Source organism: Strongylocentrotus purpuratus, unplaced genomic scaffold, assembly GCF_000002235.5.
Source record: "Strongylocentrotus purpuratus isolate Spur 01 unplaced genomic scaffold, Spur_5.0 spur5_scaffold_2, whole genome shotgun sequence".
In the NCBI taxonomy this organism is placed as follows: domain Eukaryota; kingdom Metazoa; phylum Echinodermata; class Echinoidea; order Camarodonta; family Strongylocentrotidae; genus Strongylocentrotus; species Strongylocentrotus purpuratus.
In genome coordinates, this window is record NW_022145605.1 from 14286883 (window position 1) to 14312366 (window position 25484).

Consider the following 25484-nt stretch of genomic DNA (forward strand, 5'->3'; position numbering starts at 1 on the left):
TCATCATCATCATCATCATCATATTGGATGGAAAGAGTGAACGGGAGAGGAAGATTGTTGGAAAGGAGTGAATGGGATGAGATTGTTTCAGTTATCATTAAAAATTAAAGCCAAAACCTGTACAGAAAGACCATTCAAGGGAGACATAAATAGCAGTCTTTATACTCCTCATGTGGTCGTTGCAGACTGTACAGGTTTTCTCTAACACACTAACACATCAACACACTTTTAAGGCCAGAAAAATGTGTCTTTCTTTACAGGAAGACGCTAAAGCAGGTTTGTTTGACTACTTCATTTAAAAAAAAATATATCAATGAATGATTAAATGAAGAGATCAACATACACGGGGAAAGTAGAAAAGAAACTTAAATTTATTTTATATAATCTGTAAATCAAATATGAATAGATAATTTTACTGCTTTATCTATTAAACATAAACAATGCAAGTTGCAGATTGTATCAAACTAACCACAACATATTGACGAAAGACCTTCAGCTTATGAACCCACTTCATGGTACAATGCATAATTAAACGGACCAATACTTGCTATCGCCAATACTCCCAAATGCCCGGATGAAACCTCTTGAAAGTAATTTCAAGTCGCTCCCTGGACTTGCATACTTCCGGTGTACAGTGGCGAGCACGTATTATGCATACGCATTGTACGAACATGTACTTGCTTGTCTGAAAGCTATTACCAGGTTTCGCAGTTTTGTGATGGTAGAAAGATACTCCAAATCATATCGACAACCATATTGAATTAAACAATGAAAGCCCTTCTCTTAAATTTAAGTTTTTGCACTTGCCAACGAACGTTATTATTTTCTATGCTTCTCCTTGCTCTTGACCATCACAGATCCAAATATATTATTGTTAGTATATGTAACAATACATTTTTTGTAATGATCCACTCGCTGCGATTACGGTCGGAAAAGAAAGTACACATACACACAATCAAAGCCGGCATAAACAGCGCAAACATGGTAAATTGATCGGAAACGAATGTGTCACCAAACTATCCCGGAGTACATTTGATATGGGGCCTGACGGCAACATACGGGCGTTTTTTAATATATTGGCGATAGCAAGAATTGTATTGTGTCACTTTTGTGCCATTTTCCAAAGGCAGAGCGTTTAGTTTAGTTATGAGATGGAAAAACACTAGAAAACATTGCAATATCACTTTTGAAAGAACTTTGTTTACAAATGTATTAACAAATGTCAAGTTATATAAACCTAAATGACCGATTGTATTAAAATTCATTTTGTTTAGAAATAACAAAATGTTAAAATTGGAATACCGGTAGATTTTTTTCAAAGACACAAATAAAGTGAGTTTTTATACGTAATATATCACAGAGCTCCAAGTGCAAGGATTGCCAGAACTTGACACGTCATTTGCTTTTAATAGGCCTTAGTAGCAACTTACTGTTATACTGTCATGGTTTAATGTCCACTCATTTAAAACACTCCTGAGAATGCAAAAAAGATAATCTGAGTTTATACATGATATATACATATGATAATGAAAGTTACAGAAAGCCATCTCATTCTCAAAGAACACTTCTACATGCAGTTATAATACATTTCCCATCCAAACCATTGTTAACCCTTTTAATACTGTGCTTTTTCTTGAAACACACAAGTCCCAGATCTTTCTTACAGAAAATGTAACAGCGGCATTCAAAGGATTATCAGTGAGTACAAAAAAACAGCAACTATCCGTAAGCAGTCAGAGCTGATAGTGAATGAATAAGAAATTCATAATTGGCTTATACACCTCAAAATCATGCAGAATGTAGATGAGATATGAACAGATGGCAAAATGATCAAGAAACATGTTTTTACGACCCAATACTCAAACCTTAGCCAGAACAGTAGTATTTAACCTCCTTGGACCTAGTAGGTAAGGACCCAATCTGATATGCAAATTTTGGTCATTGCTATTACCCCCTGTGATGAAGTTGTATATTATACATGTGCATAGAATTTATAGTTTAACCCCTTAAAAATCCAAATTGCCCCATGACGATCATGACCTACAGGTTTAATAAGTACCGCTGATTGGTCTAGATTGTCTCCATACAGTGCATCAAGAATATTCCAGCTTAAAATATTTTAAAACTCATCAGCTCATGTACACATTATTTCAAACAATTACCTCTGCAAATCAATAACTTTTACTACAGCTTACAAGCGTAGTACACTCAAAACATAACGTCAGTAATAATATTGCAACTTTTCAATGGCTTCCGTCTCGTCACTCTGGCCAATCAAATTAGTGCAGTAGAAATATACTGATGATCAGCTTTTACCATACAGTCTTCATAAATTTAGAGCGCGGTTTCCACAAGCTTGAGATGGGCTGATCCACAAAGACATCCAACCCAGATAAACAGGTCTGAAGACATGACATTCTACAAATCTCTAGCATGGGGCTTGAATCCATGACCTGCAAGGAAGGATTCATGTAGCTTTGCCATACAGTCTCCATACAGTAGTCTCCAGATACTTCGCTTATGATGTAGATGGACCTCCATTAAGGCATCTTGTCCTGGTAAATTGGTCAACAGATGCAATGTCATGAAGGTTTCAGCATGAGACTTGAATCCATGTCCTTGCACAACAGACCACAGGACCACAGGGATCTGACCTCACTCCCTCTGATAATAAAGCATGTATGCCTTCTGTGAGAGTACATCGGATATCTGAGCAGTGTACACAGTCTCATCTGACACACACAGCCAGTGTGTATTCAGAGGTTCGTTCGGTTTGCTTGGTCCTCGGCGATATGTCATAAAATGTCCAGAGAACGCATTGCCGACGTGAACCACCGCTGAAGCGAGCTTGTATTTGGATTCTATGGGTTTGGAGCTGCAGAAAAATGATTTAAATCACAATAATATTATTTCTAACATTAACAACAAGTACTGTATTCATAGACAAAACAGCAAAATGATAGACATGAATCTTTAAGATTCAAGTTCTGGTAATCATACTTCATTTAGAGAGAAAGTGAGTACAAATCATTCCTAATTAATGAGTGGTGATAAATAAGGAACTAAAAATATTCTCTTTATTTCATTTTTGCAATTAATGTCACAAAAATTAATTTGTGATATACTGTATGAGATTTTCAAAATTTCACACCCACTCCATGCATATTACCTCTAATGCAATCTGATCATTGCACCCTTTTAGGGTCATGTAGTAAGATCATAATTTTTGTTGCTGCATTTTTATTTTTTTTTTATTATGGAATTACAACTTTACAGTAATATGTCAAAAGATCAGGTTAAAACTTTGAAAAGCTGCCTACTAGATTATTTGCGCATCATTGAAAAATAAGTAGACAACAAATTTTCTGTGCTTGAAAATGGAATGTGGATGTAAATTTTGGAGTAGGCAGATGATGAAGAAATTGTGTAAACAAATTTTGATTCAATACCTGTGACTGTTTGCATCTAGGTAGCCCTCTTTATCGTCTTCAAGAGTTGTATTCTCTGCGCTCATTCTTCTCTCCTCTTCCTCCTCCTCCTCCTCCCTCTCTTCTTCTTCCTGCTCTTCCTCTGCTGGTATCCATCCTCCTCCTACCAAGCGTAATGATGCAGGACGAGACGGAGACAGAAACCGGTCTCCGATGAAGGAGTGATTTGATGATGCACTGGATCTGAAATGTGAATCATGGATTATTGCAGGGCGAGTGCAAGGTGCAGTAAAGAGAGGAATACACGTAGCTGTTTAAGGGGTCCCGGCATTGAACAAGAACAGAATTGTCTATTTTTCCCTAACGGAGCTTCAAAATTCCAGGATCATTAAAGGAGGCTTTTTACACACACTATATATATATATATATATATATATATATATATATATATATATATAAAGCCACCACGGTTGACAATCCTCTTGATATGCTGTAAACACATGAACAAAAACATACTACTTATTTTTTTTTTGGGGGGGGGGGGGGAGGGGAGAGCCAATTCAATGAAATTCTCTGATTTTTAACAGATTTGAGTGATTAAAAAAAAATTGAGCTTTTCCCCGACTGTTTTCCAGGTATTCCTGAATTCATAGACTCCTTACTCTGGAGAAACATAGCTTGGACCTATCATTGGATCACCAAAATTATCTTTATGCATAATAATATTCAAGGCTCTTACTTTCTGCCTGTCACCGTTTTATGACCATTTGCGAGTGTCGTCTGTTGAACCAAGCGCAGTGACTTGGTGATCCCTATACTCCCACTTTTGCAGGTTGCGTTGACTGATGCCAGCCGGTATCTGCTCATGTCGAGGACCTCAGGGAACATGATGTGCTCCTCTCTCCTGAAAGGAAGACCGTCAGGTTGCCAGCCGACACGCTGGATGTGAATGCAAAGACACTGGGGTAGCTGGAGAAAGACATGAAGCAGTGAATGAAAGCGGGACTGCACTACTTGTAGCTACTTGCGCCCTCTATATAACAAACAATGCCTAAGCAGTATCGGTTCCCATCGGTTCCCATCGGTTCCCCATGATCCCTTTTTCTTATGTTAATTGAGAGCTGATATGATGAGATAACCACCTGTCAGTGACCATGCAGGGAGGCCTAATCCCTCCTGGCCAAACTAGTGCAGATAGGCTTTAATAACAATGTAAAGAACATAACAATTTTGGGGGTAATTTTGACTGAAACTGAACATCACTTCAGAATCATCATGACCATTCAGCATCCATTTTTCCCACGATGTGGGGTTGGACGTGCCATTTCCTGTGTGGCCCTTGCCCAAGTTTTCTGGTATCCAGCATCCGCCCGAAAGGGACCAGATACTTCATATACTGGTAGTAGTGAGTACTCATCTCATCTTGCTATTGGTCATCTGAGTTTGGAAGAATCATTTAAAATTGAAACTGAGTTGACACCCAAAAAGAATAGGAATTGAAACTGAACTGAAATCAAATTTTAATTGACTTAGAACTGAATTGGGACTGAAGTGGAACTGAATCAAAACCAAATTGGAAATTAATTATAACAGAATCGGAGACGTGCCTTAATCAGGAATTGATTACCGTCAAATACAATAACTTTCAAGTTAAGTCACTTCCAAACTAAGTAAAAGTGTTGAATACTCCTCTCTGCCTCACCTTACTAATAGTCATCTGTTTTTGGAAGACTCTTTTGCACTTTTCGCTCTTAGAACTGGCTTGGGGGCTCGTCTGTGGACTGGTCCCTGCACTCGTCTGCCTGTCCCCATCTCCTTGCCCCTTCCTCACCTCTCCTCCTCCTCCCCCCTCCTCCATCTTACTGCATTCTACACACTCCACGCCATGGACCAGCTCGATGTGGGTGAATCCGTCTAGGATACATTTCAACGAGAGGGTGCTGAGGAGAGACAGGGTAGGGATCGGCAGGGAGAGGCAGTCGAAGCTCGTGTAGGTCACAGGATTCTGAAAGAAAGAACAAAAGACCTTAAAAGTTTATACATGGCAAAATCACAGGATTGACAATCTCATCTTATCTGAGTCATTCTTAGTCTATCGTATCTTCTTCATCAACTTTGCATTATTTTCAAATGCTCTTATTCCACAACAGCTCTGATATACTCCTTGATGAACACAATTTTCCAAATTTATTAAAGGGATCGTTTAACAATGTTAAATATGAGATACAGGGTCCTACATATTACCAGTGTCTGTGATATGGTGTAATATTGAAGCCCTAAAAAAAAATCGCGCTTCAAAATGATAAAAAAGTGCCTCAAAAAAGTAAAAAACTTTGAGTGACCGGTTTTACCATACTCGTTTTCCCCAATAGACTGTAGTGTTATGGTTTTCAAAATTTGTAATTCCAATCATTAATATCTTGATAATCAGACAGGCGATCAGCTTGTAAAAGTCATGGAGTTCCTGACTGACCTAAAGGTTTATAATTATCATTGCAGCGTGAGCTAAATCAAGGATTATTTCTAAAGGATCTAAGACGAAGTTACCGGATCCCTTTAAGCTTTGGATCTATTTCTTTTACTCAAAAGACAAAATAAAGCACATCACATGAATCTACACAAATCAAAATTACATATGCAACTAAATATTAATGCTATATATACCAAGTAGTGACTACCGGTATACAATAGATTGAGCAGCTCCTAAGGAACATGCCCATGATGTTTCATACATATTTATGCGTCTTGTCCTTTAGGTGAAAAGGCCCGATCACCTCAGAATCAGAGCAAATACAGACTAATTGCAAGACTATCCCTGATCTAAAGCAGATGAGGCCTTAAATTATCTGGCTATCTTACCAAATAAAGACCCATATCATCCTGAAAAGTTTATTTTCATATGACAATTCCGGAACTAAATCTCAAAGAGCTTTTTGGTTTAAATTTCTGCACTTAATCATACTGAAATTTCTTCCAAAATCAGTTATAGTTGCAGTTTTTGAGCATCAAGTAACGCCTGGCTGGAATGCTCCCCAGGGAGTGGGTATTGTGCACACAATGTGTGCGGGCAAGTATTGAATCCAATGACCAGGGTAAAAGTATATCTGCGCTTAGAGACATCGTAGATGTATTAAGCGCTATATCAAAGCGGAATATTATCACTATTATTATTATCGTAGTTGGATCTTACAATGTGAGTGATTTTTACCTTGTATCCACATATTGTACATGATAGGTGATGAGCTAGGAGACCTCTGAAAGGTGAGTCCACATCTCTGATGGTCACACGTGGTAAGTTAGCTTTGATACTAGACCGCAACCCCGAGTGATTCACTCTGCCATTCGAGACATGCTTCTGTAAAAATAACATTTAAATTTTTTTAAAGTGGATTGGTGAATCTACACTTCTGATTGTCACTCAAAGAAGGTTAGCTTTGATACTGGGACTCAATCTGGAATGATTCACTCCACCATTTGAGACATACCTCTGTAAAAAATAAAGTTTAAATAAAAAAAGTGTGGACTGGTGAATCGACAATTCTGATTGTCACTCAAAGAGGGTTAGAAACTGGACCTCAATCTGGAATGATCCACTCTACCATTAGAGACATGCTTCTGGCCTTCTTTTTAAATACATCAATGATAATATTTGTTTGATGTTTTTCTTTCGAAAGGTGCTAATTGGTGAGTCTACATCTCTTTTGGTAACATGAGGTAGGTTAGCTTTGATACTAGACCTCAACCCTTAGTGATTCACTCCGCCATTTGAGACATGCTTCTGTAAAACATTAAGTGCAACTAATATCACCTCAGCTGCCATTAAATCATGCAAACTAATTGGAAGTACTTGAAATGTATTTTCCTGGAAGGAAAAATGTTACCCTCCAAATGGCTTTATAGATGAAAGTGTTCTCTGTCTTGGTTTTATAAAGGTACTATCCAAATTTTACAAATACACGTTTTGAAAAAGAAAAAGAAAATTGTTGATCTATATCTTACATGACCAAAGGAATTCATAGCTGAGCAAGATATTGACACTTATCCTTCCCTAATTCAATGGACTACTCTTCAAGTCAATATTTTTGCATACAGATATTTTGACAAGATAACAAGGACACAAACACTTGTCTGATTTTTCTATTTCTTGATATCTTATATAGGCTACTTTACGTTCCCACATGCACTGTCAGCTGCATTTTTGCTTTTTACAGATTCCTGACCCCACAAATCCTAAAAGTCCAGAAAATATTTGTGTCATTCGTGAGCATGGGCATTTTCTTGAACTTACCACAAGCTTTGGAGCTTCACTGAGGGGCAGAGGAGAGGGAGGTTGCTCTCTATCTTCACTTAACTCACTCAACAGAAACTGAAATAACTCATGAGCATCCTGTTGGTAAAAGAACATTAGATTGCATGCTATGTTACTTCTACAGACATTGCAAATTATCCCAAGAATTTAGAATGAAAGAGTATACAATTATGTACTTTTAATTTATATACAAAGATCAATGTCTCATCTCTAGTTAGAGGCATATTTTTTTCAAACAGTATTTTGATGAATAGGGAAATTGACCAACGTTTAAGTGCAGATCATTCCAAAAATGGATACAAACAGCAAACAGTCTTTTGACAAATCTACATACTTCAGTGACAACAAAACTATATATGCACTTCTAAAAACAGATATTGTTTTCATATTGCACAAATTAATCAAACATACTTTGCTCAGGTAGCTGAGCAAAACTACAAGGCTTAAAAATCCTTGGTTTATTAGCTAAATACTGCATCCAAACAAGTGATCGTGAAAGGCAAGAACCTGGAACTGGAAATTTTAATTCAGAGTTTCAGACCATGGTGAATACTTGTCTCGGTTAGAAAGATCCTAGATTTGGGATAGCAAATGTTAACCAGATGCATTCTTTTTGTTAAAAAAGTTGCAATTCTACATGCCACAACATTTTGCCAAGCTACTTTATTGAATATCTTTCATACAATACCATGAATAATGTCTCCTGCCTATTACGATAGAACATCCTAATACAGACCCATGTGTAGTTTGGTCCTCTGAAACCTACCTGTTGCTCTTGTCCTGATCTCCAGTTTCGATTATAGAGAGAATAAAGAACCTCATGGGGTGAGTAGATCGTTGCCGAGGAGTAATCATTTACACCTACAAGTATAAAATAAATAATAGTTTCATTCAATTAATTAATCAACCAATCTACAACACGATTAACAATTCAGAATTACTCTGAGTCACCTTCTCTACTGGAGAACACATACCAGGGGGGGGGGGGGGGGGGCATTTCACAAAACTTGTCATCAGTGACAGATGACAGTCTGTGTTATTAAGCTACTGAAATCCTTGCTTCTGATTGGTTATCAGCAGATTTGTCACTGATTTTTGTAATTTGTCATTGAAAAAAGGCTTTGTGAAACGGGCCCCAGAACCCAACATGAGCTCTGAAGACATGATTCACATGGCACAGTTTTCAATAAAAAAATCTGAATACCCCGGTATTCCTCCATCTAACACAGTGATTACAACAAGTTGAATTACCATGTTCAATCATGGTTTATTCCAGATTTACATCTCCATGTAGACCTTTTTTTGTTTACCCTGTTAAGAAGATTGCTCTTATGCGTCACATTCTGTCTGTTTCGCCGAGCGATGATTTTTGCTTGGTTTAGATTTTCTCTTTTTTGCTCTTATAAGCTACCATAGGTTAAGTTCGGCACTGTCGCCATGTTCTTCAGTCAACGCAGTGCACAGTCAGAAATGTAGTCCAGTTTGACTCATTTACCAGTTAACCCGTCAGTTGCCATTCAAGTATTTCCGACGAAGTTTTGTCCCGCCACAGAAGTGAGTGTTTAGATTAATATAAACTGGAATGTGAACTGATAAAAAGGAAAATAAGATAGTTTCAAGTTGAACTGTAAAATAGATTCTAAAAAACTGTATTTAACTCATTAGCATAATGCACGTGTGGCATTAATTCCAAGATGGCTGCGCCTAAAATGGCTGCACCCATAAGACGTACTTTTAGTCATGTGTTTTTCAGGTTAAATAATAATTGTCAAAACAGAATTACAGTAATAGGCAAATATTGTTTTAAGTCATTTATAGAGTAAACAGTGTATATATGTAGAAGTCCTAAAGATAAAGGATGTTTATATTTGTGCATGCTAGAATCTTGGATTTTATGCAGTTTGTTTGGGTGACAAAAGTTGGTCTGTGGAATTTGATTTAGCTTGCTTAAAAGTTGCAAGACACCATTTATTGACTAGGTGAAAGGTTAAGCTTTGCACCTCTGGCATGGTATTTAGAGTCAGAATTGAAGACAGTGTTTAATCATTTTTAAGAGTTAACGATGTAACTTGAAAGGCTTGCTGTAGTGCATGTGTGGATTACAGGAGTAGATTACAGATGTAAATTACAGGTGTAAATTACAAGTTATGCCAGATAGTTTATTTTGTATTGAAGTGTAATCTCTAGATTATTACTGGGAAGTTTTATGCAAGTCAGATATTTAAGTTTAATTCATCAAACAGGGTTAAATTGTATGAAGTCATTTTATAAGACAGTTTTTCTTAGGCGAGCAGAAATATGCAAATTAGGTGCCTGTCAAAGTCAGTGAAGGTCATACAATACATTTAAAGTGGCAATCCATTGTTGAGGTTTTTAGAAGGAATTTATGCTATGAAGATAGATGAGAATTATCAAGCTTGTGTATGGATGCAAGATAAAGATGTTTACAGTTATTTTGGTTCATGCAAATTGGCAGTGATCTGTTTAAAGGGAAGTCTGGTCGGTTTTAGAAACTCTGAAAGTATGAGTATTTGAAAGTAATGCATATTAGAAAATGCATAAGGTTTGTAACCATTGGTTACTCTGGATTTTTGTTAGTTAAAGGACGAGGTCAAGATTGACAGTTTATAGAACAAAAGCAAATGTGTTTAAATGAATCTTTATAGATACAGTTACTTGGTTTGTTCAGATAATTTGGATTATATATTGCATTCTTGTGTAACATGAATGATATACTAAATCTGTCATTGTTATTTTATCTGTCTTTACAGATCGAATAAATAAGCTTCACAGCTTAATATCTCCATTTACGGCTGGACTCTACAACTTCATTTTTCCCTTTCTTCAACTATTCACTGTCAACTTGTACAACGTCTAGCTTATATATGTAAGAGTGACAAAACACTTCAATGGGCGTTGTGGGACCACCAACAGCCATCTCCTCTTTTTCTCTTTTAACCCTTGTCAAAAAAATTCAGAAATCTGAGGACCGTACATTTTTCTTGCTTTTTGGAAAATTCTTGACTAAGTTGTCTCAAAGTTTTGGTCAAACACACCCCTTGCGCCTCCCCACCTACCCCCTCCACTGCAGTGAAAATAGTCTAGTGGCGACCCCAATACACCTACCTTCCAATGTGCGAGAGAGTCTGTAAGCCAGCTCATTGCCTCTCCCCTTGAAACACCCTCTCCTTAGGGCTCTATTGAGCCAGGCAAGGAACGCAGGACATGCTGCTAAGCTCTGTAGGACGGTGTTCAGGTAGCAGGTGTTACCAAGGTTCTCTAGACCAGCAACTTTTCCTGTGGGAAGAGGATTCAATAGGAAATGACAGATTAAAATAAAATGAAAATATTCATTTGATATTGCATCATTTGACTCTTACAGTGCAAGCAATGTTGCATCCAATGGATATCCAACTTCACATTTTATTAACAAACCTATCTTAAATTTTTTAATTTGTTGCTACCTATAAGCTGCGTTGATAGCTGGGTCATTCCATGTCAAATCACCCAATGGTTTTAACCCGACCATTTTTGATTTTGATGAAACTTAGTGTACTTGTTGAGTGTGATCTCACAGCACCAAATCCCAAATTTTAGGTCAATCGGGTGAGGGGTTTGGGAGATACGGCCCACCAAATTTTGAGATTTTTTCAAAAATGGGGGTGGCGGGCCTAACTTTGAACCCTTGTATTTCGGGACCTAATGGGTCAATCTTCACAAAATTTGTATTGTTGGAAAGGGTATTCAATAAGGATTCCAAATCTGCCATTTTGAAAATTCATACATGTTGGGGTACTTTGACTCTTGACCTAAGATTTGACCTTAAAATTGACCTTGTGGATCGCGTGACCTTGACAATATTTTTCATGAAATGTAATCTCTGACATGTTCACTAAAACATATACAAGTTTCAGAGATATAATATTTTTTGTTTAGGAGCAATAAGGATTGAAAGTATCGATACTTACAGATATTCACAATAAACCCTATTATAATGTATACAATACATGCACTATGCACAATACAACATACATCTTCCACATGCTTTTTTGTTATAGGCATATCCATTCTAAATGTCAGCAGTACTTGAATAGAAATAAAATGAGAAGTTCATATAGGCCTAAAGGGTTAACAGGATGTATGGCTTTAGGCCTCTGAGTCGGTTCTAGGATAATTACCCCCCTGGAAAATTCCCTAAAGCCTAAACCCCTCACCTAATTGACCTAAAATTTGGGATTTGGTGCTGTGAGATCACACTCAACAAGTACACTAAGTTTCATCAAAATCAAAAATGGTCAGGTTAAGATTTTCAGATTTTTTGGGTGATTTGACATGGAATGACCCAGCTGTCAAAGGCCAGGTGGAATAAAGGCGATAGTAAAACGTATTTAAAACATACCTTTTGCCTGTTCTTATTATTATGGGTCAAAATCGACATCCATGTTGAACATCTTTGCAAGCCGTATTTTAACTCACTGCGCATGACGTCATCTAAATCTCATCCCTTCTAGTCTACGCCGAAGGCAAAATGATTATGAAGAAAAACTGTGATAACGCCATTAAAAACGTGTAGCTCATGCACAGTTTTTCCTTCATAATCATTTTGGCTTCAGCGTAGACTAAAAGGGATGAGATTTAGATGACGTCATGCGCAGCGAGTTAAAATACGGCTTGCAAAGATTTTCAACATGGATGTCGATTTTGACCCATAATTTCCAAAAATGGGACCATTAAACGGATTATTTCAGTCAAGTTGGTAAGTGGAACCGATGTATTATAGCCTAGGTCTAATTTACAATATATGCACGAGGTAAAATGACATTTGGGAGGATTTTCGGGGCATAAAAATATGGCCATAAATGGCCATGGTGTTAGCAAGGGAATGCGTATAGTCGGCTTCCGTCTCTAAAGAGAGAGCCGACCCTACCCAAATACGAGGCTTAACGAACGAAAGAGACGGAAAATTTGGTCTACTTATAAATTAACTCCGGGAAGCTCTAACACCGGCGCCGCAGGCGTCGGAGCTTCGGATGGTTTCCTTGGTTTCTCTTGGGGGCTAGTAAAACAGCCGATTGGGTGATATTATCGTTAAATCTGCAAAGGGAGTACTTACAATTTTTACATCATAGGGTGCACGACTTCTCAGGGCTCAACTCCAATCACTTGAATGTATAATTTGAAGAAGTCTTCGATGGGAAAAAAAGGTTAATTCGGGGTACTACACCAACGATTCTTCCATGTCGCAGCGTTGATTCAAAATAGCGATGAGAAGGTACGCATGCGTGGCAGTGGCGAAGAAAATATGAATATTCAGGCTATCGAGCGCCGATTGCTCGAAATCGCTGAATATGCACGACTCGAACAAACAGAGCCCTTCTCAACCTCGTGCATATTCAGCGATTTCGAGCGATCGGCGCTCGATAGCCTGAATATTCATATTTTCTTCGTCACTCCCGGGCATGCGTACCTTCTCATCGCTATTTTGAATCAACGCTGCGACATTGAAGAATCGTTGGTGTAGTACCCCGAATTAACCCTTTTTTCCCATCGAAGACTTCTTCAAATTATACATTCAAGTGATTGGAATTGAGCCCTGAGGAGTCGTGCACCCTATGATGTAAAAATTATAAGTACTCCCTTTGCAGATTTAACGATAATATCACCCAATCGGCTGTTTTACTAGCCCCCAAGAAAAACCAAGGAAACCACCCGAAGCTCCGACGCCTGCGGCGCCGGTGTTGGAGCTTCCCGGAGTTACTTATAAATAAGCATTTGCTTACATTTTGTCAAGCTCTGTCATAACAGCTTGAGCATTTGATTTGTCAAGACGTTCACAGTTAAGCATCATGTTCATGCTCGTAAGAAAAAACCCAAAGGTACAGGAGTAGAATAACTTCACTTGAGAAGAAATTGGTTCCGAGATTTAACAGCAACTATTTAAATTTAACAAGGAGAACGTTACATGGTTAGCACAGTGATTCATCATAGACCTACCTGAACTGTACATACTACATGATGAGATATAGATTTTCTAGATCTAGGGAGGATATCTGATGATAGGGAAAAGCTTTTTTTCTAAGGCTTAACGCCACTATTGTTGAAACCATACATAACCAATTACTTGATGAAGGCAAGGAAACAAACAAGGTTTAGAATTTTCAGCAAGCATTTATTTAACTTCATGTGCACGCCCGCGGCTTTTTCGCTTTGTTGCCACGTCGGTTCAAAATCCTACATTAAATTACACAATATTTATTTGTCACCCTTTCTAGCTCCCATAGGAAAAAATAGGCAAAGACTTATTTTTGAAATAGTTAAACTGCGACCTAAAAAACATTATTTGTTCAGACAAGTTACATACATTGCGTCACTCATCTCTGACATACAGTCCCATCCACGCAAAAATAAGTTGGTAGACTAAGAATCAATTTATTTACTTCTTTTTCCGGATCTCTTGGAACTGCTTGGCCCTGGGCTCCATAGAATATACAACAAAGCAACAGCTGCAGTTACACCGATACCAATAATTGGCACAAGGCTCTCAGATTGCCTGTGGAAATTTTCATTTTCAAGACAAACTCATATCCGGAGATGTCGTGTTCGCACAAAATAGAATCTCATTTGTTTTGCATGTATTACCGTATAGTTGGCCACGCGGTACAACACTATTTGGCGATGACGAAATTTTATCATAATAATGCGTGAGATGCACAATGTATGTGATGAGATCATCGAAATCCAAGTAAGTAGAAGGATTTTCCGAGACCGCTGAATTGCACCGCCGTGCGCCATCTTGGATAGAACGAGTGTTGTGAAAGCGAACTGCGACTACGTGCTATGTGTATGCTCAACTTTCGTCTGCAAAATGCCATATTGTGCAGCTTTCAACTGCACCAATCGCCTTAAAAGAGGCTCTGGAATAACCTTTCATAGTTAAGTGATCACTTCATTAAAAACATGGCAAAAATAAACAGTTTGGCATGATAATCCGAAAGCAGAAAGCCACAGACTAAAGCGTGTATTTGTACATCGGTCCCATCTATTCATTTCCATGTTTGTGAACTGTTTTCGCTCGAGTTCAATGACATCAGCTATGAACTATCAAAAATATTGAATTCCACAGAGCTGCAAAGTATTATAAACCGATAATATCGAATACATGATATCCAGAGAATACTGTACTGTTTTGTGTTTTTTTTTTGTTTTGGGGGGGGGGGGGAATCATTGGGGCATAAGCAGGTCACTTTCTTTGTTTGACTTGGTGAAACTTGGTTCAAGTTACTTTGAAGATTAACTTGAACTTATGAACATGTTGCATCAATTGGTCAATCTTATTTATGTGTATTTTTTTACATAATATTTCACCATTGAAGAGATAAATATACTAATTCAAACAGACTATTTCATCTTCCCCTTCCCACTGAAATGACAGAATGTGCACTACAGGGATAATATGGTATACGATATTTATTACGATGTTTGCCCTATTGGTCTATTTTGTGTTTTTATACATCTAGGCTTACCCAGAGAGAAAGGAATTGTGTGATTCTATTATTGACACTAGCCTGTCTTCTGTCTGACAGGTCTGACATGTTTACCAACTGAAAGAGCTTGAGCTAAATGGAAGTTGCAACTTTCATCTGGAGTAAAAATCTGTTTTAAAAGTTTTCACTGAAATCAGATGAATCCATACATTGCTTCATGAACAAACCAAAGAGAGGGAAATACTGATTCATATGTATTATATCTTGTTGATGTCTAGTTTTTAATGAAGTATGTTCAAGTTTTGAGTGCTAAAAGGGAGAAAATCTTGCCTTTTGTACATTGTAGTCAGTCAAATGCAAATGTACATGTGATTATTTCTCTGTGTGTTAAAATGAATAAGAAATGTGCCGGTATAAACATAATGTGCCATGATTGCTTGCTTGAGGAGCGTTTTTTCCACACCATTGAGGATTTTTTTCTTCATATCCACCATTGCAATAGTTCATGGATGTTTTGATATGTACTGTATACATTCATGTAATACATAGCGCAATGCCAAGGTTTAAAAAAAAAACTTAATAAAGATGAAAGTATTCACAATTATGTGGAAAGACATGTGAATAGTTGCCACAATGTGTCATTACTTAACACTTCTTAGACAAATCTTTTATATGCCTATATGGGATGAAAATAATATCTGGCAGCTAAATGGTAGCCTCCCAAGGGAAAGAAAAGAAATAATATTAATATTCAGTGGGCCTACTTCTGCAGTGCCAAGAATCAAAGGGATAGAGAAAGAGAGAGGGGAGAGAGACGAAAAGAGAGAGGGGGAGAGTGAAAGTAAAAGGGGGAGAGAAAAATAGAAGGGGATAGAGAGAAAGAGAGAAAGAAAGGGAGAGTGAAAGAAAAAGAGAGGGAGAGAGAGAAGGGGATAGAGAGAAAGAGAGAAAGAAAGGGAGTGTGAAAGAAAAACAGAGGGAGGGAGAGAAGGGGATAGAGAGAGGGGGAGTGGGAAGAGAAACACAAAGACTGAGAATTTACGAGTGTGTGTAAAGAGAAAGTGGGAGTGATTTATATAGATAGAGCCTAAATAATTTGATATATTCTTTCTATCACAGAAAGAGACAAAACTAGCCTAATACCACAAATGATATTTAACCCTAAAATTTCAACTCCCCTACTGTCCAAGCTGCCGCTCTTATTCCAATATTCAAGTCATCAAACATCTGTATGGGACTTGGAAAAGGGCATAAACAATATATGTAAAGATATTTTTCACCAAAACTAACAATAAAACCCTGGTTTCTGGACGTCCCTTCCTAGGAGCTTGTACACAATACGTATGCGCAGGCGATTTCTTGTACTACGCAAAATGGCGGCGGGCGCACTTGAGCGGTGCCATTGCGCTGCGTGAAACGTGAACGGACACAATCCTTCTACTTGGTTTGAGTTCGTTGGATGAGATGCCGGAGATTTTGTGACGGGAACAATATCTGCCGGTGTGACCGCGTAGAATGTAACCCGCACCGATCGTCCGACTATTAGAGATCGATCAAGAGCGGACGATCGGTGCGGATTTTATCCGCGCAGAATGTCCGTGTCGGACATTCCGTTCGCGCCTCAAATGTCTGACGGACAATCTGTGCTGAAGAGGTCTCGCACCAATAGTCCTCCTGCCGCACCGAATGTCCGTACTCTAGTCCACACGTATACATAGTCAAAACAAACAGGGATGTACTCTCATGTCCCTGATACAAGTATAATTATACTTAATGCATGTAACGACTAGATAACCCATATTCAGCTTAACCAGCTAGCTAGGGATGAAACTACAGGCAGTGGCGGATCTAGTAGGGGGATGGGGGGGGGGGGGGAGGGTGCAAATTGTTAAAATTTCGAGGGCCAAAAAAAAAAAGGTGCTCATGCACTACCCCCCTCCCCCCAAGATCGCGGAAAAAGGCCTTTGCCTCTGCCCCCCCCCCCCCTTCTCGCCAAAAAAAAAAAGAGAGAGAGAAAGGAAAGGGAAAGAGGAGAGCTAAAATGGAAGACAAAAGAGGTAGAAAAAAGAAAAGGGTGAAAAGAAGCAGAGATCAGTTGCGATTAATCCCATCAACATCGTGTGGATCGGGGGAGGGGGCGAAAGGCCCCTGCCTCCCTCACCAAACTTAAATGAGAGAGGGTGAGAGAAGTATGGGGGGGGGGGGGAAGAGGAAGAAGAATGGTAGGGGAGATCAGTTACAATTTTTCTTTAAAGCAAAAAAGCCAGATATTAAAAGTTAGTCACTTTTTCCAATTTAGGTGCGACAAAATAATTATTGTTGGTGTTGTTGATTGTTGATGTATGGGAAAGGGTTCCAATGGGGTTCCAATGCACAATATGTCAATGTATTTGAAATTATGCTAGCCAAATATTGGTACGTAATGACGCCGGCAGTGGCGAAATGAGCAAAAACGTTTGGGGGGGGGGGGGGGGGAAAAAAAAAAACCGCACCACCCACTTTTTATGCAGGCCTCGCTGAACGTTTCTCTAAGTAGGTTGGGGGAGTGGTATTTACGATAAGGCAGAGCGTAGCGTTTATTGGCGTAGGGTCTAGGGCCTTTAACCCTCTGAACTACAACTTGTTGGCGGCAAAACTGATATCCCGCTTCTTTTCTTTTCTTCTTCCGTTTTTACCTCCCTTTATCTCTTCTTTTCCTTTTTCTTTCCCTTTTCATCATTCTCTCTTATTTTGTAATGGGGGGGGGGGTGACAGCTGGGATCCAAGACCCTTTCGGCGGCCCTTGATCTGCTTCTTCCCCCCCCCCCCTTTTTTTCCCCCTTCTTCTTCCTCTTCCTCTTCTTTCTTTCCCCTTCTCTCCTCTTTCCCTTTCCCTTCTTTTCCTTCTCTCTCTCTTTTTTTTTTGCGGGGGGGGGGGGGGGGCAAGGCCCTCCCGGCGCCCTGGATCCGCGTCTGCCTTTAGGGGGTATAGCTGCGCCTGCCGTCAGCTAGCTGAAAGTGTTAACAACTAAAAGCACAGTGTTAAATACTAAAAGTGAACCATGTAATCGTAATGAGGCAAGGTGGTATCGTGGATAAGTAACCGCCTAGTAAGTGGAAGGTATCGGGTTCGATCCCCAGCTAGTGTATTTTGTTTTAAAGCCTAAAAGCCAGATATTAAAAGTTAATCATTTTTCCAATTTTGGTGTGATAAAATAATTATTGTTGGTGTTGTTGATTGTTGATGTATGGGAAAGGGTTCCAATGCACAATATGTCAATGGATTCCTCAAAAAAACTTGAAAAAGGGCCTATGGTGAAGGGGGAGCAGCTGAGTGTAGGAAAAAGCTGTTAGGGAGCCCCTTTGGGGGGTCTTTTTTTTTTTTTTGGGGGGGGGGTCTTTTTTTTTTTTCTTTCTTGGAGGTCGTCAGCTAGCTGGCGGTCGTCAGCGTAGCCGGCGGCCGGTAGCGTTAGCCCCAAAACCATGTCCAATTTTTAAACTACATTCAAGAGTCCTTATTGCCAGGTTAAACAAGTTTTTTACATTTTCAGTACTACTTTCTTCCTTTTATTCACTCTGTACACTCCCATGCTAACTTTACAACATGAATTCAATGATGGGCAAGGTTTTACTTCTCATATGAAAGCGCCCAAACTTCGCGAGGTGAAACAAAGGGTCTTTCAATTCAAGTCTATTAAAGCCCAATATGGGCTAACAACTGGCCTGCATACCCGAGCAGAATCATTTTGTGCTCGACAAAGACACACAGCCTTGGGTAAAGAGGACCATTATTATTATTTTTTTTAGTTATATTTTTTCATTGACAGTATACTATTAAATATCAGGAATATTGGATGCTCTGTTTCAAATACAGTCCAGATTGCCGAGCAATGAATTATCTCATGCTTCTTGTCCTTAAACCATATCTAACTGGTTTTTAAAACGGTATCATTTTAATTTCCATTTCCCAGCATTATTTTGAACTGTCCCGAAATCGCTTTCCTTTTTTTAAATGAGACTACAGCCCCATTCTATCCTTTTTCTATTGGGATATTTAAAGTGCGTGTCCTCCATGCAGACAAGGAGAAAGACTTTCTCAGTACCTTTATGGACAATACATCAACATAATGCGGTCATTGTTGCAATGTCATGAATGCTATTATTACCTCTTATGTAATCCTCGCAATTGACAAAAATATTCCGTCAATGAAGGGAGGGTCGGGTTTTTTTCTTCAATTTATTAATTGATGCTGCAGGTGCAAGCTATTGAACACAGAATCGAATAGCCAAGCTTCCCTATTCATTTGTGCCCTGTTACAGAATTCGTAGCATATCCTAAATTGAATAGATCCGTGTTCTGTTCATTATGCTATGTCAGGGCAGTGGCCTATTGTCATATCACTTGAAGTTTAAGTCAGCAGATTGCAAAATAAATGAAAATAACATAAAACCTCACTATTATATCAGAAATATCAGTAACTGAAAGAAAACATTTACGGGCAATCTTGACAACATCGGACTGCAAAAATATGAATAATTATGCATCCCGAAATCGTTAAATCAGTAAATCAACATATTAAAGTCGTTAACATGCAGAAAGTGCTATAAGACCAAAAAGTGAGCCACTTAGTAGCAGTGAGGCAAAGTGGTCTTGCGGATAAGACTGATCGCTTCACAACGCAATATATGTATGTACTCGGGTTCGACTCCCAGCTTCTTCTTTATACCTCATGTTATTTTTTTTTCTTTACCCCATGATATTGACGTGTCCATCTCCTTTTTTTAAAGGGGACGCCCCCCCCCCCACCTCCTCAACAAAGGAGAAAATAACATTTGATACTCTTTCTTTAACAAGCGACTCTCTGAATTAGTTAGAATACGTTTTTTGCTACATCTACAAAAATAAGTATCAATATGAAAAAATACATGATGATTACCAGTGTGACACATTAGTCTAGTGGATAGGCAAACGCCTGGCAACTGGAAGGTATCGGGTTCGACTCCCAGCTAGTGCTTTTTTAATTTTTTTTTTATAAATCTTTGAAAAAGAAAAACTGACGTTAGAACCCATTTTCATCTCACTCATAGTTTGGTGTGATAAAATAATTATTGTTGGTGTTGTTGATGTATGGGAAAGGGTTCCAAACCACAATATGTCAATGGATTCCTCAAAAAAAACTTGAAAAAGGGCCTATGTTGAGGGGGAGCAGCTGAGTGTAGGAAAAAACTGTAATGGAGCCCCTTTGGAGGGGGTCCTTTTTTTTTGGGGGGGGAATCTTTTTTTTTGGGGGGGGGGTCTTTTTTTTTGGGGGGGGTCTTTTTTTTGGGGGGGTCTTTTTTTTAGCTGGCGGTCGTCAGCTAGCTGGCGGTCGTCAGCGTAGCCGGTGGCCGGTAGCGTTAGCCCCAAAGCCATGTCCAATTTTTAAACTACATTCAAGAGTCCCTTATTGCCAGGTTAAACAAGTTTTTTACATTTTCAGTACTACTTACATCCATTTATTCAATCTGTACACTCCCATGCTATCCTTTTCCAGTCTGTAAACAACTTTACAACATGAATTCAATGATGGGCAAGGTTTTACTCCTCATATGAAAGCGCCCAAACTTCGCGAGGTGAAACAAAGGGTCTTTCAATTCAAGTCTATTCAAGCCCAATATGGGCTAACAACTGGCCTGCATACCCGAGCAGAATCATTTTGTGCTCGACAAAGACACACAGCCTTGGGTAAAGAGGTCCATTATTATTATTTTTTTAAGTTATATTTTTTCATTGACAGTATACTATTAAATATCAGGAATATTGGATGCTCTGTTTCAAATACAGTCCAGATTGCCGAGCAATGAATTATCTCATGCTTCTTGTCCTTAAACCATATCTAACTGGTTTTTAAAACGGTATCATTTTAATTTCCATTTCCCAGCATTATTTTGAACCGTCTTGAACTGAAGTTGTTTTCCTTTCTTATATTTCGATACCATTACGTCATCTTTCATACGCCTTCCCGGCATGCACCTCGAGCATTGTATACGTTTCTGTAGATCAATGTAATGTGCATAGATAGCAATGTACCATACTTGGAACACAAGCCACCTTCAATCTCATATAGTGTAGTTGACGCAAATTAGGCTCCGTCTCATTTCATCTCTCTCGGAGCTTCTGATACCGATCATGTCGAATTATGATGTTTCGTTATTTTGGCACATCTGCTCCTACTTCTATAATATCAAGTTTTCGTTATATACACAAGGCTTATGTTTAGGAATGTCACTAGACGTGAAAAACTAAATGGGAGAGAGAGAGAGAGAGGGGGGGAGGGGGCGAGTTAGAGCGCGAGAGAATTATCACAATCTTTATTCCTAGATCGTGTAAGGGATTTCCTGACTACTTGCATATTTTGTAATGTTACTAATTTTTACATAAAGTTTTCACAATCTTTACTCTTTACCAATATATCAGATATAATGTATTATAAAGTACCGAAATGTCATGTCATACTGGCCAAGTTATCAAGGTTGCTGGTTCCAAACAATCTTGTTCTAAACAATCGTGTGATGATCACACAAGCCCCATACCTAGTATGTTTCATTTTGAAGAACTTCAGTTAGTGTTCTCGCTCATTAATTATTAACTCCATAATATCTCCTAGCATGATTTCATTTAAAATTGCCTAGCACCCCCTCCATTGAGCCTTAGAGTTATTAGCTCCATCTATCCCCTAGCAAGATTTCATTTAAACTTGCACTAACTACATCCAGCCTAGCACCCTCTCCATCTAGCCTAGCACCCCCTCCATTGAGCCTTAGAAATATTGACTCCATTTCAAAACTAATTTATGTATAATACACCTACGTGTTACTTTCAAGTTGCCTTTGATACCAGGTAAGGAAGTAATGTTCGATAATGTCAAAGTCTTCTGCAATATTTTGTCGTAAGTATTGAGATAAGACTGAGTATATGCAGTGCGTCCCATAAAAAAAGAAACTGAGAATTATCAATGTTTTATCATAACTTAATCACAATTATAAACAAAGAAAATGCAATAATTTTTCAATAATTCATTGCATTTCACCCCGGTCCCCAACAGGAAAAATTCCTCTGTAGGGCTCTGCATTATGGTTCATGGAATGCCCACATAGAGGATACTTTTATGTTGGGGGTCGGGACAAAATGCAATGAATTATTGTTAAGTAGATGCCTGAAACCCTTAGCTTACTGGGAATCTGCCCTTGACCAGTGGCGGATCCAGGGGGAGCCCGGGGAAAAAATCATAGAATTAATGATAGATATGATTCTATTGATATATTATAGAGGTAGAAAATCTAATGATAAGCTTGCTCTAAATAATAAAATAAATGTTTTTTTCTACAGCGAGAAAGACATGTACAAAGTTCATTGGTGTATAAACCATTGAAAAGACTGGAGCGACCATGTAAAACACACCGTTACATCAATCTCCAGAAATATTGGCATACTGTATAGAATAAAATGTTTTGTTTTTGATAGAATATTAGTTATGCTATATAATAGTCTAATCTTACCACATATATCCTATTGTAAAATTTTGTGGGCAACATCCAAGTGTGTGACTAATAATATTCTTTTGCTGCAAAAGAAATCAGTACGCTATTTTGTACCCGAGTTGGTTATCGTAACCATGCTACCCCACCTGAAATGCTTAAAGGGTGATGATATTTACTTCCTCCAAATTTCCATATTCATGTCCCGGGGGCCGGGGGTCTCAGTCATGTAGAAATACTGTAAGCATGCATGACCACAGGTCTTCCAGACACCCCGGAAACGAGGCTCTTTAAAGGTATAGACCAGTTTTGGAAACGCCCCCTCTCGAAAAATGAAATGGAAGCTCTTACTACCAATCATGTGAAAGAATATGTTTTTACTAATACGTGGTCATACAAATTTTGCCAAGAAACCGCCTACTAATTGATATATTTGGTAAATTATTTTATCTATTTGGACCTGATAGATATAACACACGTGTCGCGCACGTGTGCGTAGTCCCATTAACATCTTTCTGTGTACAGTGCTTATAACATTACCAAGACTGGGCCAATATTTCTTATCATTTGATGATTCCTGAACCTTGGAGGACACACCAATACTTAGCCTATATGCTTGATGATCAACCTTTTTTGATCGATTCCACCACGCCTCTTTCATAATGCAATCGCATGACCATAACTGGTCTTTATCTTTAAGTGATTCGCACGCTTCGCTTACTCACCACCGCCCCCAAAATAAGAATCTAGCTACGTGCCTGCAGTTAAATATATAGCTCAAGCCCGTACAAGCTTTTAAGGAGGGGGGAGGGGTTCTTATAGGGTTGCCACTTTTGAGCCAGAGGTGAGAGTGAATCATTGCGAGGGGTGTAATGAGCACTTAATTTTTTTTTCGTGAGAAAAAGTTTATCCGCGAATTAGCCGGCGAAAAGGCGGGGGGGGGTGGTGGGGGAGGTGGTGGTGAGCACTAATTTGTACGGGTGTAGCTACGATGTTGACTAAGTTAACGAAATAAATCTTAATATATTTATGTTGTCGAGGAAAATGACCTTGTGCCCATATCGCAAGTAGGCCTACTATACAGTGCGTCCCAGAAAAAACGAAACCGAGAATTAATCACAATTATAATTAATAAATGACACATATTTGTAAAGCATAGATCCTCCTCTTTCATTTGATGTAACTCATATGATGCATATTTAACGCGCGAGTGATTAAAACAAATTGAAGAGAGGGTACCAAAAAGTCATTTGGCGGGCGTTATCTGAATTTCAAAGAGAAAATCACATTTCTAGAAAGTTTATTTTCTGCCCTTTCATACGACACCTCAATCAGAAATAACAAAGTTCTGTTTGTTTAAATTAATGCTTGCATTTCCATAATTTGATGAAACGAATTGGTTTTTACTGGTTGCCTGCCATAGCAACGAGCAGACTCGACAAAAGACTTAACTACGTTTCGTTGACAATCAGCCATGCACAAAGAGGTCGAAAGAGCCCCCAGAAGCTTAGGGGTTTTGGGCATTAAATTTCCATCAGATTAGCATCCAGTGGACCGCCTTAGGGCCCTAGATAGGGTCCAGGGGGGGGGGGGCAAAGCCACCGGATGTTCAGGGGTCTTGTTATGCCGACATGTTTTGATCGAGTTATGAAATAAAATTATTTGAATTTAATTGAATTGAATGACAATACCCATTCGAAGACTCGAATCATATCACTTCCCCAAAACGACAGAACATAACTTTAGAGTCGATTTGATATTCGCAGAGAAATTTATTTTTAATTTTAATTTAAAGATAACCAGATAGAATGATTAAAAAAAATATATATTGGCTGCCATCAAAGCTGAATCACGAGACACACTGAGCTTAAATGTGCTAAATATTACTTTGATATGTATACAAAAATCATACTTTCCGTGCGCGTCTCAAATGTCTGACGGACAATCTGTGCGGAAGAGGTCTCGCATCAATAGTCCGCCTGCCGCACCGAATGTCCGTACTCTAGTCCACACGTATACATATTCAATACAAGTATAATTATACTTAATGAATGAAACGACTGGATAACCCACATTCAGCTTTGCCAGCTAGCTAGGGATGACACTACAGGTCTTCCCGGCGCGGATCCAGGGGGTGGGGGGGGGGGGGCGAGAGGGCCTTGACCCCCAACCGCCAACAAAAAATGAAGAGAGAGAGAGAGAAGGTAAAGCGGAGAGTAAGGGAAAGGAAGAAGAGGAAGAAGAAAAGAAAAGGGGAAAAGAAGGTGATCGGGGGGGGGGGGCGAAAGGCCTTTGCCTCCCAGGCTGTTGCCCCCCCCCCCCCAGCAAAAAGAAAAAGAGAGGGAAGAGAAGGTAAAGAAAAAAGGGAAAAGAGGAGATAAAAGGAAGGAAAGAAAAAAGAGGGATATCAGTTGCAGTTTTCCCGCGAACAAGTTGGGGATCGGGGGGGGGGCGGCAAATGGCTCTTGCCTCCCCCCTTCTACAGCAAACTTCAAAGAGAGAGAAAGGAAAAGAAGGAAAAGGGAAAGAAAAGAGAGGTACGGGAGATCAATTGTGTTTTTTCCCTCCAACGCGGTGTGGATCGGGGGCAAAAGGCCTTCGCCTACCCTCCCCTGGCCCCTCAGCAAACAAAAAGAGAGAGAAAGAGAGAGAAGGAGAGAAAAGAAGGGAAAGGGAAAGAAGAGAGAAGAGGAAAGGAAGAAGAAAGGAAAAAGGGGAAAAGAAGGAGATCGGTGGGGGGGGGGGTCGAAAGGGCCTTGCCGCCCA

At 39.0% G+C, this 25484-nt stretch overlaps 1 protein-coding gene across 1 annotated transcript; it reads right to left on the bottom strand.

The window, feature by feature from the left end:
* Nucleotides 1–353: 353 nt before the first annotated feature.
* LOC579814 (ubiquitin carboxyl-terminal hydrolase 30) lies at nucleotides 354–14529 on the bottom strand. The gene is made up of 10 exons (XM_030991063.1): nucleotides 14517–14529; nucleotides 14175–14315; nucleotides 10864–11034; nucleotides 8504–8598; nucleotides 7717–7815; nucleotides 6637–6783; nucleotides 5131–5433; nucleotides 4168–4397; nucleotides 3450–3671; nucleotides 354–2875 (listed from the first exon to the last, which is right to left on the bottom strand). Exons 1-10 carry the CDS (start codon nucleotides 14527–14529, stop codon nucleotides 2656–2658), a joined length of 1641 nt encoding a protein of 546 aa, XP_030846923.1. The 3' UTR covers nucleotides 354–2655.
* Nucleotides 14530–25484: the final 10955 nt, after the last annotated feature.

Coding starts and splice junctions, on each gene's coding strand:
- LOC579814 (XM_030991063.1), bottom strand. Junction 6,784..7,716: donor GTGAAGCTCCAAAGCTTGTG/GTAAGTTCAAGA, acceptor TTATTTTTACAG/AAGCATGTCTCGAATGGCAG. Junction 5,434..6,636: donor GTACAATATGTGGATACAAG/GTAAAAATCACT, acceptor TCTTTCTTTCAG/AATCCTGTGACCTACACGAG.